The sequence below is a fragment of the Hemicordylus capensis genome, chromosome 5, assembly GCF_027244095.1.
Source record: "Hemicordylus capensis ecotype Gifberg chromosome 5, rHemCap1.1.pri, whole genome shotgun sequence".
Taxonomy (NCBI): domain Eukaryota; kingdom Metazoa; phylum Chordata; class Lepidosauria; order Squamata; family Cordylidae; genus Hemicordylus; species Hemicordylus capensis.
This window is the reverse complement of record NC_069661.1, coordinates 209986928-210004525: the sequence shown is the minus strand read 5'-3', so window position 1 is coordinate 210004525 and position 17598 is coordinate 209986928. Positions and strand designations below refer to the sequence as shown.

The following is a 17598-nucleotide window of genomic DNA, read 5'->3' as shown; positions in this document are numbered from 1 at the left end:
ATCTCTCAGCCTAACCTACCTCACAGGGTTGTTGTGAGGATAAAAATAATCATCTGCACTGCTCTGAGCTCCTCGGATAAAGAGTGAGATATAAATGTAAAAATAAAAAATAAATAAAATGCTGCTCGTGTTCATTAACAACGTAGTGGGAAACACACAGCAAGACAATAAGTGAAGTATACATTAAGAGTGGTGTTTTCCTTGCTTGCTTGTTATGTTCTCCGTTCTCTGCATGGTTATTTATGAATTTGCAAATGTGGAAGTGCTGCCTGGTTGCTCTGTGCCTTAGCAGATGCCACTCAGACCCTATTCTAAGAGCTGTCTCCTTTCCTGTCTCATTCCAGATACTTATATTTTTACAAACAGACAGTAGACCTGTTGGTTGATAATGGGATTGTGAACCCTGAAGAGGTTATCCTCCCTGTGGTCTCCACAGCTGTTTCTCACCTATGGCAGGGCCTCCCTGAAGAAAGGAGAGACAGTGTCCTGCTGTACTGTAGTCAGAGACAGAATTTCATCTCTGAGGTCAAGACAGCTTCCCAAGAGCCTGCCTGTACTGAAGGCAGCATGAGGGACAGTGGAACTAATAGTCAGGAAGCCAGCGGTTCACTAGTATCCACACCGGAGGAGGTGAGAATTAATTGGTTTTAGAATTCCTGCTCCACGGTTCTAGCGTTCAAGAATGCTAAATTTCAGGTGTGGGTGATATTCTAAATGGTCTCTTCTAAAACCACTGGGGGAAATTGTAATAAACTCAGAAGTAAGGGTGAGTCAAGCGAATAAAACACAGAAAATGGCAAGTAGGAAAGACAGCTCAGATAGCATCTGCTTCCAAGAAAAGCTTTAAATAATAATAATTGACTTTATTTGTTAGCCACCCCATAACAAATTGTTTTCTGGACAGCTCACAACAGAGGATTAAAACATAAAATAAAAACACACTAGCAGACCCTGCAGAGAGCATCTGTGTGCTCTTTGAGGCCAGCAGTTACTTCTTCCCTCCCACCTTCTGCCCTAGTCTCCACTTCCTGACCACGGCCGGCCCATGTCGGGCTCAGCCACCTCTCCTCCCCACCACCACTTCTGCCCCCCCGCCTTCTTCTCCCCACTCCTGGGCCTTGCCTCTGTGGCTGGGCCTGCCACCGCCACTTGCCTCCGCGACCGGGCCGGGCCCACCACCTCTGGCCTCTGTGGCTGGGCCTGCTGCCGCCACAGAAACCAATCCTCCTGGGTGCACCTCAGCCAATCAGACGCCTCTGCCGCCCAGCCAATCAGACGCCTCTGCCATCCAGCCAATCAGCTGGGCACTGGGACGCACATTCCAAGGCTCACACAGGAGAATTAAATATATAGATAACACCTTAAATCATAACAGACAAAAAAGAAGAAAAGAAAATACAATACAAAGCAGTTTAAAAACTCATTTTAAAATTAGTTAAAAATCAGACCAAATCTGAAAATCAAAATTTAAAAGGCCTGGGTGAACAAAAATATCTTTACCTGGTGTCTAAAAGAATAAAGTGATGATTCCTCACTGGGGAGGGTTAAACCACCAGCCACTGCAATGGCAAGTCCCTTTCAAACCAAGAAATAAAGCATTTGAGCCTCTCCAGGGCTCAAGGCTTCAACATAAATTTCCTCTTGAAAGTTAAGTGACTCAGAGTGTTTCACCACAAAAAACCCACCAATTAATTTGGCAGGCAAAAATCACCACATATTGCAGAGTCAGACAAGTGAACAGGAAAAGAAGAAAGCATGTTTGTTGTCTATTGAATAGCGAGATGCCCCCCAGTTCATAAGTATCTGTCAGTTAGTGGTGGGAGCTGAAGTCATGCCAATAGGTATAAGATGAGCATATTATAGGTGTATTGGTTAATAGGTGTATTGGCTAACAAAGTGGAATTGTTGTTTTTATTGTTGCATTACTCATTTTTCTGGTTTATCAGTGAGCTATTTTAAATCATGTTGTTAGCTGCCTTGTTCATCTTATGAATGGAAAGTTGGGATCAATTTTAAAAAATAAATACAATTAATTTTAAAAAATTGCTAAAAAACCTCCCAAACCCTGCAGTTGCACCGCTGAGCATTCTTATTAATTAGTTATGTAAGCAAAGACGTTGAAAGTAGTTCAGTCTTCTCGTCACAATTGCTTGCCCCACTGTAGAATTCTTGAGAAATGCAGGTCATAACTCGAATTCCCCAAGATCCTAAACTTGAGGAATTCAGGTTCTAATTAAGCTAAACTGGTGGACAGCATGCAGAAAAGATGGGCATGCTTTGGATATAGGAAGGTATGTTATAGGAAGGTAGATTAAATCCACTATTGAATTGGAGCACTCAGCTGAATTGGACATGGGGATGGATCAGGTGGTGCAGCTAATATGTTGCTAGAAAAGGCTCAAGCTGCTATTATGATTCCTGTTTTTCCTTGAGGTTGTTGTGAACAACTGGCCCAGATTCAAGCAGTGCGTGGAACTCACGGGTGAAGCTCCTAATGAAATTGGCTGGCTTCCGCCCCACCTTTTTCTATTAATTATGGAAACCTCTTATAAAACCAGTTCACAACAATAAAACATGATCCTGGCTAGTAATAAGCTATCCTGCCTCAAAGAGATAACAAGATTTTTAAAGCTATGAGTGTCGCTAAAAGCTTTAGTGTGTAATAACCCATGTAGACCAGTTTCACTTTAGTATTTCTAAGTGCTGTCTCTCCCTCTCCATTTCTCCATCTGCTGCTCTCCTTTTTTAAATGCACATTCAGAGGTGCACCTAGGTAATTATGGAGCCTAGACCTAAAGGACTTTGGAGCTGCCGCCCCCCCCCCCGCTGCAAGTTAAGCATCACCCCCCCTACAGAAACACACACACCATGAAACACGCAGTATTTTTAACACATGGGTTCCTGAGGGCACAAACAGCAACTGAACTCACAAGAATGTAAGAATAGAAAACAGGTATATTTATGCAAATATGCATTAGTAGAAACATTTCAACACATAATATATTCCCATCCCACATATTTCTTTCCCCCACTCTGCCCCCTACCCTGTCTCTAAAGCATCCGGCACAGGTCATAGTCACACTCAGCCACCCAGCACAGTGCGGGACCACCCAGGACAGACTAAAGAGGATTTGGGGGTGCCCAGGGGGTGTGGAGGCCCTGGACTTTGGCCCCGAAGTCCAGGGGTAAGAGTGCCACTATGCACATTCCTAACTCTCTCGGAGAAGGAATCGGGGGTTTTAGCTTTCTGTATGGTGCTTGGCATGATAGGCTTCATCATTAGACAAAGCACCATTATCAAGACTTGGCTGATTGCTAATGTCCACAATCCCTGCTCTTTCAGTTCCTCTTTGAAGATGCGTTTGATGTGGCAACCAGCTTCCTTGATATAAATGAGACTCAAGAGATATCCAGTCAAAGGTAATGGCCTTAGTCATATGCAGAGCTGAGGAAATCCACTCCTCTGCTAGTCTGCAACGAGTGAAAAATGATGCCTGGCGAGCGAAAAAATCCTGATGGATAATGTGCCAACATAGTTCGAGGTCTGGCACCCTACCCATGCCGCCCCTGCTCCTTTTTCGCCTCCTTAGAGTGGCAGCACTCAAGGCATCCTCCAGTAATGAGAGCCGAAACAGCCATAATTAGCAGCTACCCCGGCTAATGGAACATGTGGAGGAAGCAAAGCAGCGGGAGGAGGAGCTGGAGGAACCTCCCCGCTTCACAGGACGAAGCTCGGTTGCTTGCTCTCCAAGTTCTTGCCTTGTTTTTGTGCTGGCACTGGCAGGCAGCAGTGCATTTTGTCTTGGGCAGAAGTGCTTTTTTTCTGTTTGGTGATGATGGGTGCTGCCCTTAACCCCTTTACTGGCTGGCCACCCAGTGTGATCAGAAAATAAGTGAGGCGAGTCACAGGTTGTGCTTGTGCAACACTGCTGTAGAAAGCAAGCTCCAGACTTAGCACAAGCAGCTAATGCAACAGCTTTGTGTTAGCACAACATCTTTCTGCAAGGGCTTCTTTAGTCAGGATGTCAGCCTCTAGAGATATACATATAAAGTAAACATTCAAAAATGTTGCGCATAGGGGGAATATTATTACACCTTGATAGTAATATCACAAAAAATTATAAAGTTACTGTGACTAGGGCTGGTTCCAGAAGGTAGCGAGAATGGGCTTTTAGACAAGACCCCAAATAACGCCACAGGTCTCACTTTGCCTGGAACACCCAAAGAGGTTAGAGGTAGTGGGAGAGAATTCTTGGTTTGCACGCCCCAGTTCTTCCTAGTTAAGGAGACCCAATGAGGGTGCCTTGCCCAAGATCTGCAAATCCTGGAGCCAGCACTGATTGTGACTTGCACAAACCCTCATTGCACACAGCAGCTACAAAAGCAATGAAAGCAGGACATACAGAGTTTTACTCAGGCACAAAACATAGCACATCTAGTCTTGAAAGATGCAAGATCCTTGCAACAGAAGTACAGCCTCAAGAGAAATCTGCACTATGTGGAAGAAGCGAGCATTTGTCCCATAAAACCCAATTATATAGAAAGACTAACTGGTTTCCAAGCCATGTGAGGTTTTTGGAGGCAGCAGCCTATTTGAATTTGATGCACAAAGTCTTAATGCTTAGCAGTATTAGTCTGCCTTTGGTTTTCATGTTTGTTGTCAGGCAGTTTGTTGACATAATAGTTTTGTGCTGGAATCTAAACCAGCCCAGTTTGCTTTCAGTTGTGATCTGATCTCTTTTTTTCTTTTTGGAGAAATTGCACATCAGTGTAGATTACCTGATGCAGCTCTTTGAACTTCTAAAAATATTATTTATTTATTCCATTTCTATACTGTCCAGTCTAGTAGTCCTGGGAAGTTTACAAGCAATAAAAAAAATAACAAAATAGCATCCGTAAAACAAAACAGTTAGAAATTTAAAACTATTTCAGAATTATTAAAGTCCAGACTAAAAAAGAGTTTTAAGGGCTCTCTTGAATGCCATGGGTGTGAAATGGTTGTGGTAATGATTATGTATGATTTATATGTTTTGGACATTGGCCGTAAATAAAGTATCTATCTATGTATTGTATCAGTGCTTGGAAATCTGCAGACTCCTGATTGGCATGACTGCAGAAATGGAAGGTTCTTCCATTTTCTGTAGAGGCAATTCCCTCTACTACTTAATTCTCAGACAATGAGGCAAAGAAGGCCTGAGGTGGATTCTCTGTCCCACTAATGAGAAGAGGGGGATCTGGCACTTTGATCCAAGCCAGAATGCCAAACTGGTTCTGTACCACCTTGTGGTCCATTGCTTAGGTGAACTCCAATCTAGCTCATGATCAACAAGCATTTTCCTGCATTAAAAATAGGGAAGATGTCTCTCTTTCCCCGCTCTGCCAAAAGTTGATGGGGAACTCACTATGGTTTCTTCTTCTGGTTTGTAGCTCAACATTCACAGGCTGTGCTTCAGAAAGCCAAGAGGATCACCAGCATCTCTATCTGAAGATTATCACCTTCTTGAAAAGCCTGTTTTTTGCTAACACACAAGCACCACAGGTTTGTCTTTGCAACATGCTTATCTAAAGGTAGCCCATCCTACGATTGCAAAGTTTCTAGTCACATTAGGGCCAGTTCATAGATATAGGAACTCTTTCTCTCCCACATCTGAGCGTATGTGTATATAACCTGAGAATGATTAATCCTAGAGATACATCCTTGGATTTCAAAGCTGCTCTCAGAGTGTCTCAGTTGCATTTCAGAGCCGGTTGTGTGTTTTAATTGTTGTCACTTTACATTTATCTGTTGGTATCAGGCATTTTTCCAGCTAGAACATGCTCTGGACATCTTAGGGCATGGCTGAACTGGGCTTTTTTTTTCAGGGATTGGATGTTTTTCAGGGATTGGATGTCTTACAATACCTCTGTCCCATCAGGGGTGATGTACCCAGTGTGCAGCTTTAGCCTGGAATTTGCGTGCAGTTGCTATGGAAGTTCAGGCCGTTTCTGTGGACTTTTCTTTTCTTCATGACTAATGCAGCAGCAGTGGCAAGTGGATGGGGAAGGAAACGGAAGATGGGGTAGGGGTAAAGCTAGTGCCCGGAAGAAGCAAAGACTGGGGGAGCCTAGGGGTGGAGCGAGAATCATGGAATTGTAGAGTTGGAAGGGACCACAGAGAGCCTCTTCCAACTCTAATCCAACCGTCTGCTCCTTGCAGGAAAGTGCTACAGCATCCCGGAGAGATGGCCATACAGCCTCTGTTTGAAAACCTGTAGAGCCCACCAGACAACCACGCAAACTATTCCACTGTCAAGCAGTTTGGAAATTCTTCCTAATGTTCAGCCTAAATCTGCTTCCATGTAATTTCAAACCCTTCAGGAGCAAAAGAGAATAAGTTCACTCCATCTCCTTCTTTCAGGAGCAAAAGAGAATTCACTCGCATCTTCTGTGTGACTATGATAGAGGTCTATAAAATCATGCATGGTGTGGAGAAAGTGGATAGAGAGGAATTCTTCTCCCTCCCACATAACACTAGAACCAGAGCTCATCCCATGAAATTGATTGCTGGGAAATCTAGGACCAACAAACGGAAGTATTTTTTCACACAAAGCATAATCAACTTGTGGAATTCTCTGCCACAAGATGTGGTGACAGCCAACAACCTGGATGGCTTTAAGAAGGGTTTGGATAACTTCATGGAGGAGAGATCTATCAACGGCTACTAGTTGGAGGGCTAAAGGCCACCTCCAGCCTCAAAGGGCAGGGTGCCTCTGAGTACTAGTTGCAGGGGAGTAACAGCAGGAGGGCATGTTGAGGGCATGCCCTCAACTCCTGCCTGTGGCTTCCAGCGGCATCTGGTGGGCCGCTGTGTGAAACAGGATGCTGAACTAGATGGGCCCTGGGCCTGATCCAGCAGGGCTGTTCGTATGTTCTTGTGGCTACCCTTCAGATGTTTGAGGATGTCTGTTGTATCTCCCCTTCTCTTTTCTAGGCTAAACATACCCACCTCCTATAACTGTTCCCCATAGGACTTGGTTTCCAGATCCCTCACTATCTTTGTTGTCCTTTGCTGAACTTGCTCCATCTTATTAATGGTCTTCTTAAAATACTGTGCCCAGAAACGGACACAGTATTCCAAATGAGGCCTGGCCAGCAACAAGTTGAGCTACCACTTCTTGTGATCTGAGCCCCGTGACTCTCTTACTGCAGGCCGAGAGGATGAGTTCATGAGGGCTGAGAAGAGAAAGAGGTTGTGAACAGCAGTTCTGAGCCGTCAGATCAGTAATTAAAGCGTAATTACACCACAGACTTAAACTGGTAATGCTACTATTTTTAATTGATTTTTCATAACTAGAATACAGAAAATAAATATTACTTAGCATCTTATCATCAATTTGCTTTGAATCTTCGTTTTAAAAATGAAGATGCTTCATTTAGGAATCCTCATTTTAAAAAGCAATTTAACTTTTCAAGTTTATACATTCATTGGCTTATGTGATGTGCAGCGTTATGGCTGCTGCAGAACTCTAACAAGCCCCTTTGGATGTGGAAGCAACGTTTCTGCTGGCTTCCCCATTGTTGTGAAGCTGTAACACTGTGCATCGTGTAAGCCACTACTATTAGTAAAATAAAAAGGAATTTTCATTCTTAAATTCCTTTCCCCCTTTCTCCCCCAAAATTGAAGAACTTGCCATATATGAGGCAAATACTAGCTGACATTCTGACTAAGTTACTCCAAGGAAGTCCTATTGAAATTTATAGTCCTTTAGAGCAGGGATTCTCAACGTTGGGTCCCCAGATGTTATTGGACTTCAACTCCCATAATCCCCAGCCCCAGTGGCCTTTGGTTGGGGATTATGGGAGTTGAAGTCCAATGACATCTGGGGACCGAAACTTGAGAATCCCTGCTTTAGAGTAACTCATGAGTAGTAATATTAAGTTAGTCAGCAAGTCAGCCACTGTGTTCCTAAGAATATTTACTCAGAAAAAGCCTCACTGAGTTCAATAATGCTTACTCCTAGTAAGTAACCTGACTCTTCCTAATGCTTACTCCTAGGATTCACTAGTAAGGACCTAATAGTGCAGTGGGGAAATGACTTGAATAGCAAGGCAGAGGTTGCCAGTTTGAATTCCCGTTGGTATGTTCCCCAGACTACTGGAAACACCTATATTGGGCAGCAGTGATATAGGAAGATGCTGAAAGGCATCATCTTATTCTGCATGGGAGGAGGCAATGGTAAACCCCTCCTATATTCTACCAATGACAACCGCAGGGCTCTGTGGTCACTAGGAGTCGACATCAACTCAACGGCACACTTAGAATGCAGTTAGAGTTCTGTGTGCATTTTAAGTATAATTATTTGAACTGGATTTTGTTAATAAGAATATCTGCCCAAATCCTTCTGTGTTGCACCCATTTTTAAACATCATTGTTGCCAGCAGGCTTGGCTAACCAGAGCTGACAACTGTTGTGACTTCTCCCATCATAGCTTCCCATTATCATGTGTAAGTGCATTGGTTTTTCATCTTGGTACCTCTGATTCCTGCCAGATCCTCCCTGCCTTCTACCTTCCTGTGTAGGCAGATTTTGAATTAGGATGGAACAGGACAGGACCAGCTTATCTAACTAGTGTTTGGAAGGCCGCTTGATGATAAATATTTTTCTTGTGCCCTCCAGTCTCAGCACCAATCCCGGATCTCCTAACATCCCACACGTGGATGGAAATATGATAGCACCCAGGAGGGAGGGCCTTACAGACAGGGGCTTGTTTCTTGTGCTTTCCAGATCCACTGTGTGATACTTGTTGCTTCTCCAAGTCCCTGAAGCAAAGAAACAGTAGAATTGCTTAGCGAGGAATGAAAAAGAAACTGCCCAGGTTCCCTGGATTTAGCCTTGGCTTTATACTCTTAGTTGGAGAACTAAACCTCATTGGGGGCTCTCTTGATTTGCCATTTTCAATCAGATTAACTTCTGAAAAAACATGCCCTATGCTCCCTGGATCTTGGAGACCATAGTGGCTATCACATGCATTAAACAAGTTGTTCTGATAAGAACTAATCTGCCTACTTTCCTTTCACTATAATCTTAATTGATAGTTACCATCTTCACAAGTTGGCCCACTTCAGCCTTAAATGTTCACATGTCTGCCTTCTTGAATTGGGGTGGATGACATCATCACAAACTGCACTGTTGAGGTGTCCCTATATGACATTCACTACAACTGTACCAAATTTGGTTCAAATTGGTTAGGCAGTCCACAAGTTAGCCCACTTATGCCTCAACCGTTCATGCATCCGCCATCTTGAATTGGGGTGGATGACATCATCACAAACTATGCTGTTGAGGTGTCCATATGTGTCCCTACAGCTGTAGCAAATTTGGTTCAAATCAGTTAGGATTGTTCAAGTGAGCCCTCTTGTGCCTCAAATGTTCACATGCCCGCCATCTTGAATTGGGTGGATGACATCATCACAAACTATGCCATTGAGGTGTCCCTTTGGGTCACTCACTACAACTGCACCAAATTCGGTCCAAATTGGTTAGGCAGTCCACATGTTAGCCCACTTCCACCTCAAATGTTCATGCCTCTGCCATCTTGTATCGGTGTGGATGACATCATCACAAACTATGCCATTGAGGCCTCCCTATATGTCCCTACGGCTTTAGCAAATTTGGTTCAAATCAGTTAGGTGGTTCATAGGTTAGCCCAGTTATGCTTCAAACGTTCATTCGTCCGCCATCTTGAATGGTGTGGATGACATCATCACAAACGATGCCATTGAAGTGTCCCTACAACTGTACCCAATTTGGTTCATACTGGCCCAGGCATTGCAGAGTTGATAGGGACACCCACCCACACCCTGCTGGATCATCTCATACACTTACTTTCCTTATAATCTAATATCATAAGCTTACTTTCCCTACTTTTTGAGTCCAAGTCAATACACCCACCCCACTAACAGTGCTTCTGCTACACTAACACTGCTTCCTGCACTCATGACCCTCTTCTAGCACTTCCTTCTCAGCACAGAGGTTGTCCATGAATTTCAGTGGAGAAGGCAGCTTTGTGAGCACAAAGGGATCTACCTTGTGGTTGGTGTGGGCAAGGGCGAAACTGGCATCAAGGGCTGGGCATTGCCCTGCTTCTCTAGATTTGGGGTGTATGTGGAACGCAAGTTATATCTGCTCAGGCAGCCCACAAATCATCACACATGGTTCAACTCCTCTGCTAACTGGGCAAAGAGGTATCTTTCAAAGTGGTGATTCACAGAGAGAGAGCAACTGGCCCTATTCAAACCCAGCACGGCATCCCTCCCTCCAGTTACTGTTGCTGGTGTCTACCTTGTGTTTCTCTTTGGACTGTAAGCCCTTTGGGGACAGGGGACAATTTTCTTCTGTCCCAAGCAACCTCATCCATTTCTCTCTTAACTGTTTGAACAAGGTCAATGTAGTGTCCACGTTCTCCTTGGAAGAGTTTTCTGACAGTACCCTCTCACTGAGAATGCAAGAGTGCTCTCCTGCTCCAGTGGTCTGATTTTTGCCACCTCTATCATTTCTCAAACCACGAGATGGGTGAGGGCATGTTATGCTCATCACAGAGAGAGAGAGAATGAGAGAGGAAATGGAGTTTAAATAGCATGACTTAAAGATGTGCTGGATAAGTTGATATTCCTTAGCTGTAGGCTGATGGCTAAGACTACCCATCCCTGTCCCAATTTGACTCTCCCATCACAGTAAAACTAAGATACTGCAGGATTTAATTCGGCAGGAATATCAGGTTTCCAGGTGACAGCTAACAGGGTGGGCAGAAAGAAGTAGCAGGAGGACTTGTTTACACAACTAAAACAAAATACCATGCACCCAGTTTCTTTTCAGATAACTACAGCCAAATACTCCTCTATAAAGAGAAATGTACAACCTAGGATAGTTTTCGTTATAACCACAGCTTTCTCCTTCCTTAATGCTTTCCATTATTCCTAGAAACCAGGCACATAAGCTCACCAGAACTTGGTACAATGTTTGCATGAAAAGCTGTGATACTCTGCTTCTGAGCAATATAACAAGATTGGCTGGGACTAGGAGCACTGCTTGAATTGCCAGAAGCCTTGTAGGGAGGAGGAGGTTTTAACATCTGCTTCCCAGAGACAGTGGCTGCCCAGTGGTGAGAGCCTGAGTGGTTACTGTCTGCTGTTGTCAGCTTGCCAGCCTGGGTGCCCCTAGCTTGTGGGGCTGTGACTGCCCTGCAGTGAGTCTGTGTGGGATAGGGGCCAGAGGGGGTGAGTCAGCAGTTCCTGAGGGTCAGCTGCTCAGAGTAGCCATCTTTCTGGGCTTATAAAAGGACTGCTGCACTGTGGCGGTGGGCCCGCCACTAGTGGGGTGACACCAAAAGGGGTCGCCCCTTTGGGGGAGCCACTTCAGGGGGGCAACGAGGGCAAAGGCCTGGTGATATTTGTTGACTTCTGTTGTTTTTGGATCCTAGTGTTTCAGATGTGTATTGGTTTGTCTGGGGATTGGGAGTTGGGGGGGTGTCCACTGACTGTGGGGTGGCTATTCCGGTGGTGGGGAATAGAGGAAGTAAAGTTGGCAGGTCAGCACGTCATTACAGGGGAAGGGAAGTCAGAAATCTATTAGGTGTTTCCCCTTCCGGCTGCCCTGCCAGCTCTTTGACCTTGGGGAGCAGTGCCAACCTCCCACAGACTCTCACCTTGCTCCTCTGTAATGCCAGGTCTGTCCAGAATAAGTTGGAAACTATCCATGATTTGATTCTGGATGAAGGGGCAGACCTGGTATGTATTACAGAGACTTGGTTGGGGGAGGCTGGTGGCCCAGTCTGGTCCCAGCTTCTCCCTCCAGGGTATTCTGTTGAGGAGTGGGTGCGGGGATGTGGGGGGGGAGGTGGAGTAGCTGTGGTCTATAAGAATAACCTTTCCTTTACCAGGATCCCTGTTAGAGTGTCATACCATATTGAATGTGCGTACTTAAGTCTGGGGACCAGGGATAGCCTGGGACTTCTGTTGGTGTACCGATTGCCCCGCTGCTCAACAGAGTCCCTAACTGAGCTGACAAACTTGGTCTCAGACTTGGTGTTGGAGTACCCCAGGCTTGTGGTGCTGGGGGACTTCAATGTCCACTATGGGACCAATTTGTCTGGGGAGGCTCAGGAGTTCATAGCGGCCATGACAACTATGAGCCTATCCCAAAGGGTCTTGGGACCGACGCACATTGCAGGTCAGATGCTTCATCTGGTCTTTCACTCTGATGAGGGTGGTGTTCCATGGGTGGGGACTCCTGTGATTTCCCCATTGACATGGATGGACCACCATCTGGTTAAGGTTGGACTCACAGTCACACCCCTCCTTCGCAGGGGCAAGGGGCCCATTAGAATTGTCCCCCCGAAAAGGTTATTGGATCCAATAGGGTTCCAAGAAGCCTTGGAGGGATTTAGTGTTGGCTCTGCCAGTGATCCTGTTGATGCCCTGGTGGAGAACTGGAACTGCAAGCTCACGAGGGCAGTAGACATGATTGCTCATAAGCGTCCTCTCCGACCCACTTCAAAATTGGCCCCTTTGTATATGGAAGAACTACAGGGGCTGAAGCAGCGAGGTAGACGACTGGAGCACAAGTGGAGGAAGATTCAACTCGAATCTGACAGATTACAACATAGAGCACATTTGAAGACCTATGCTCTGGCAGTACGAGTGGCAAAGAAGCGATTCTTTTCGGCCTGTATTGCATTCTCAAGTTCACGTCCGGCAGAGTTGTCCAGGGTTGTGAGAGGGCTAGTGAGTGCCCCTCCTTCCTTGAATCAGAATTTGGAACCATCTATTACCCGCTGTGATGTGTTTAATGATTTCTTTGTGGATAAAATCTCTCATATTCAGGCCAACTTGGATTCAAACTCCACAATTACTGCAGTGTCTGAATTGGAGGTGTCCAGCTACTCCTCTTATGTGGTTAGGCTGGATCAGTTTCAGTTTGTGACTCGTGAGGATGTGGACAAGCTGCTTGGAGCGATCCGACCTACCACCTGTTCTCTTGACCCTTGTCCAAGGTGGCTAATACTGTTTGGCAGCGAGGTTGTTGTAAAAGGCCTGGTAGAGATCATAAATGCTTCTCTGAGGGAGGGCAGGATGCCTCCTTGTCTTAAGGAGGCAATTATTAGACCACTTCTGAAGAAACCTGCCCTGGATTCCTCAGAGTTGAGCAACTATAGGCCTGTTTCCAACCTTCCGTGGCTGGGCAAGGTGATTGAGAGGGTGGTGGCCTCCCAACTCCAGGCAGTTTTGGATGAAACTGATTATCTAGACCCATTTCAGACCGGCTTTCGGGTGGGCTATGGGGTTGGCTATGGGGTGGAGACTGCCTTGGTCGGCCTGATGGATGATCTCCTATTGGGGATTGACAGAGGAAATGTGACTCTGTTGGTCCTTTTGAACCTCTCGGCGGCTTTCAATACTATTGACCATAGTATCCTTCTGGAGCATCTGAGGGGGTTGGGGGTGAGAGGCACTGCTTTGCGGTGGTTCTGCTCCGATCTCTCGGGCAGATTCCAGATGGTGTCTCTCTGGGACTCTTGTTCTTCAAAAACTGAACTCCGGTATGGTGTCCCTCAGAGCTCCGTATTGTCTCAGATGTTGTTTAACATCTACATGTAACCACTGGGAGAGATCATCAGGAGATTTGGTGCAGGGTGTTATCAGTATGCTGATGACACCCAAATCTATTTCTCCATGTCAACATCATCAGGAGAGGGCATAACTTCCCTAAATGCCTGCCTGGAGGCAGTGATGGGCTGAATGAGAGGTAACAAGCTGAGACTGAATCCATGTAAGACGGAGGTACTTATTGTGCGGGGTCGGAACTTGGGAGATGATTTTGATTTGCCTGTTCTGGAGGGGGTCACACTTCCCCAGAAGGAACAGGTATGCAGTCTGGGGCTGCTTCTGGACAAAACTCTCCCTGGTCTCCCAGGTTGAGGCAGTGGCCAGAAGTGCCTTTTATCAGCTTCTGCTGATACGCCAGCTGCATCCATTTCTTGAGATAAATGACCTCAGAACAGTAGTACATCTGCTGGTCACCTCCAGACTTGACTACTGCAACGTGCTCTGTGTGGGGCTGCCCTTGTACGTCATCCGGAAACTGCAGATAGTCCAGAATGTGGTGGCTAGATTGGTCTCTGGGTCATCTTGGAGAGACCATATCACTCCTATCTTAAAACATCTACACTGGCTGCCGGTAAGTTTCTGGGCAGAGTACAAGGTTTTGGTTATTACCTATAAAGCCCTAAACAACTTGGGCCCTGGGTATTTAAGAGAACGTCTACTTCGCTATGAACCACACCGCTCATTGAGACCATCTGGAGAGGTTCATCTGCAGTTGCCACCGGCTCGTCTGGTGGCTACTCAGGGACAGGCCTTCTCCGTTGCTGCCCTGAGTCTTTGGAACACACTTCCTGCTGAAATAAGATCCTCCCCATCTTACAACTTTTAAAAGGGCAGTCAGGATGCATTTGTTCACCCAGGCTTTTCATTAGATACTGTTTTAATTGTGTTTTAATAGTTTTAACTTTTTAATTTTAACTGTTAAAATGTTTTAAGCTTTTATTGCCTGTTTTTATTGTTTTGTAAACCGCCAAGAGAACTTGCGTTTTGGGTGGTATAAAAATGTGTTAAATAAATAAATACAATATGTACTTAGAATGAGACGGCTCAAATGATTGCCAGCCAGCACATGGGATAAGGTGGGAATGTGCCAAGAGTGCCCACCCTGACATCCCCAGAAAACATCCTGAAATGCTCTCGGGGGCATCCCTTAATCACATGAGCAGGGTGTTAATATGTGTCGCCCCTCTACATGTGCTCCAAATTCCTGCATAAACAAATGAACACACCTCCGCTGATTAAGGGGTGTCCCGAGAGTGTGTTGGGAGGGATATCCTCCAGTGACATCAGGATGAGCAGGCTCTTGCTGCCCAGATTATGTGCACCAGGAAGCACCCATCTGAACTAGCCCAATAACAAAATATGTTTTGCAATAGGGAACAGTGTTTTTCACAGACGTGTGCACCTGAAATAATTAAGGAAATTGTTTTGAAAAGAGACACAGAGCTGAAACTTTGTGGTTTAGATTAAAGATTTCTCTCATAATGATTGATAGCCACAATGAATTGTGGCTGGCATGATGGGAGTTGAAGTTCAACAACAGCTGGAGTGCCAGAGGTTGCCTATCCCTGTGATAAAGGTTTACAGAATTATGCATGGTCTGGAGAGTGTGAATAAGAATAGGTTATTGTTTGTTCTCTCGCAGAATACCCAGGGCCATCCATTGAACTTGATCAGGTTCAAGAAAAACAAAAGGAAGTACACCTTTATGCAACATATTATTGTGCTGATCCAACAAGGGGACTCCTTATTTAAGAGCACCCTTCTTACACATGATGATGCTTATCCAAGTCCCATTTTTCTGGATGTGGTTCTTCCTATGCAGCATAGATGTAAAAGCTCATCCAGAGCTGTTAGAGCTAGAAAGAAGAAAGAGGGAATCTATGGAATTTATCACCACAAGATGATGTGATGGCCACGAGCTCAGAAGGTGTTAAAAAGAATGGGTCACATTCATGAAGGAACCTCCATGTTTAGAGGTTCTGTTCCCCAATTACCAGGCACTTGGGGCAAATAACGGATTGACTACCTCTATCATTCTCTGGTGACAAGAGTTGGCCACTCTTGAATACCAACTGATGGATGAAATGGACATTGGTTCACACATTTTCTTTGGAGACATTTCCCTATGATGTCCTTTTATTTAAAAGTGTAAACCTACAGCCAAATTGATGCATTGGATGGATCAGAGTTTGACACATGGTGATAAAGTTATATTTATTGCTTTATCACACACTTAGCTTGCAACTCACCCTACCTTTCCTCCACATTTGGCGTTCAGTCCATTGTCCCAAAATGTCAGCCATTACATATTAATTGACCACCACCATTTCAACATTCTGAAAAGTCCTATTCTATAGTATACATTAAACTCACAGATTCTGCCCCACAGATTCTGAACATAACTCTAAACAGAAACCAAGCCATGATCCAAAAAAGGGTAGACATGAATAAGACAAAAATGTTCACATGATCAAAACTTTAGCAGATGCTTTGTGCCACAACCATTCCTGCTGCCAAAGAGAGAAGCTGCTGCTTTTTAAACTGAAGAGTAGCTTATCTCTTCAGCAGTAAAAAGCACTGCAGCAAAAGTAGTATGAAAAGACCTCCTTACATGCATGCAGTTCTCTTCCACATGTGTATGTCCCTTCTTTTAAATGTCAGCCATAAATAAAACAGGTATGCAGCACTGTGCTAAAAAAAGAAAAAAAATCCAGCTGATCCTATGACAAAGGAGCCCAGTCACACAAGAGATAGGAACATAGAAAACTGCCATATACTGAGTCAGACCATTGGTCTATCTACCTCAGTATTGTCTTCACAGACTGGCAGCGGCTTCTCCAAGGTTGCAGGCAGGAACCTCTCTCAGCCCTATCTCGGAGAAGCCAGAGAGGGAACTTGAAACCTTCTGCTCTTCTCAGAGCGGCTTCATCCCCTGAGGGGAATATCTTGCCGTGCTCACACATCAAGTCTCCCATTCAGATGCAACCAGGGCAGACCCTGCTTAGCTATGGGGACAAGTCATGCTTGCTACCACAAGACCAGCTCTCCTCTTGTGCGTGCGCACACACACACACACACACACACACACACACACACAAAATCTACTACAGACTGAAGTAGCTTTTAAATCAATAAATTTGTGCATGCTTAATTCTATTGTGGATTGTGCCCAAATGTAATGTTAAAGTCTGGAATCTGTCTCAGTGAAATACCATTAGAAAATTATTTTATTTGCCTTATGTATGGAACTACAATATGGGCAGCATTTTTATCAAACTTGATTTAAATGTGTTGGAGCTGCTAGAGAGGGGTTGGGGACAGATAACTTTGTTTGTCAATCCCACGAGCCACCAGTTGACCATCCTGCTGTTGGAAGGGAAACAACCTGAAAGGACAGCATTTACATTACGCAGAATGTGCTGAGCACCTTCCAGGATGTCCTCTCGCATTTATCTGAAGTATCCCCCCATTCTTCTGCTTTCAGTCAGATTGCATGGAAGGAGGTTCTATTCAGCAAGCAACTGCAACTGTATTCAGGTACCAAATGTTTATTCACTGGCCTGTTACATAAGTTTTAACACCTTTCCCCCCCCCCCTCCTGTTTGGCAGGAAGAGGTTCTCCAGTTAGATTACGAGACAGTGATGCTAAGATGCACCGAGACATTTGATGATGAAGATCTGTAAATAACCTTGTCTCTGTTGAGTGGAACAACTCAGATGGCTGCTTAGTGACAGCCCTCCCATCTCCTTGACAACCGGGGGGAGGAGGAGGAGATGCTGCTGCACCGGCACCCATTTCTCGGCAAGCATCATGTTGGAAACGGTTCTGTTTGTGTTGACTTTGCATCTTCATCCGTTAAATTATTTGTACTTTTACACATTTTGCAGTTTGGTATTTATAAAGTTTTCAAAGAAACGTTCTGACTCCGAAATTCATTGCTGAATACAAAGCTA

General features: G+C 44.9%; 1 protein-coding gene across 12 annotated transcripts in view; it reads left to right on the top strand.

The window, feature by feature from the left end:
* STRA8 (stimulated by retinoic acid 8) overlaps positions 1 to 17560 on the top strand; it is a 33522-nt gene extending 15962 nt beyond the window's left edge. For 11 of the 12 annotated variants that reach the window (XM_053253898.1, XM_053253904.1, XM_053253894.1 and 8 more), the window contains 4 exons: positions 345 to 630; positions 3344 to 3420; positions 5428 to 5539; positions 17254 to 17560. In XM_053253898.1, the coding sequence (XP_053109873.1) occupies positions 345 to 630; positions 3344 to 3420; positions 5428 to 5539; positions 17254 to 17328 (550 nt within the window). In that variant the 3' untranslated portion in view covers positions 17329 to 17560. Of the gene's footprint in view, positions 1 to 344; positions 631 to 3343; positions 3421 to 5427; positions 5540 to 7188; positions 7297 to 17253 lie in introns of all 12 variants that reach the window. The other variant, XR_008308177.1, reaches the window with a different exon arrangement.
* Positions 17561 to 17598: the final 38 nt, after the last annotated feature.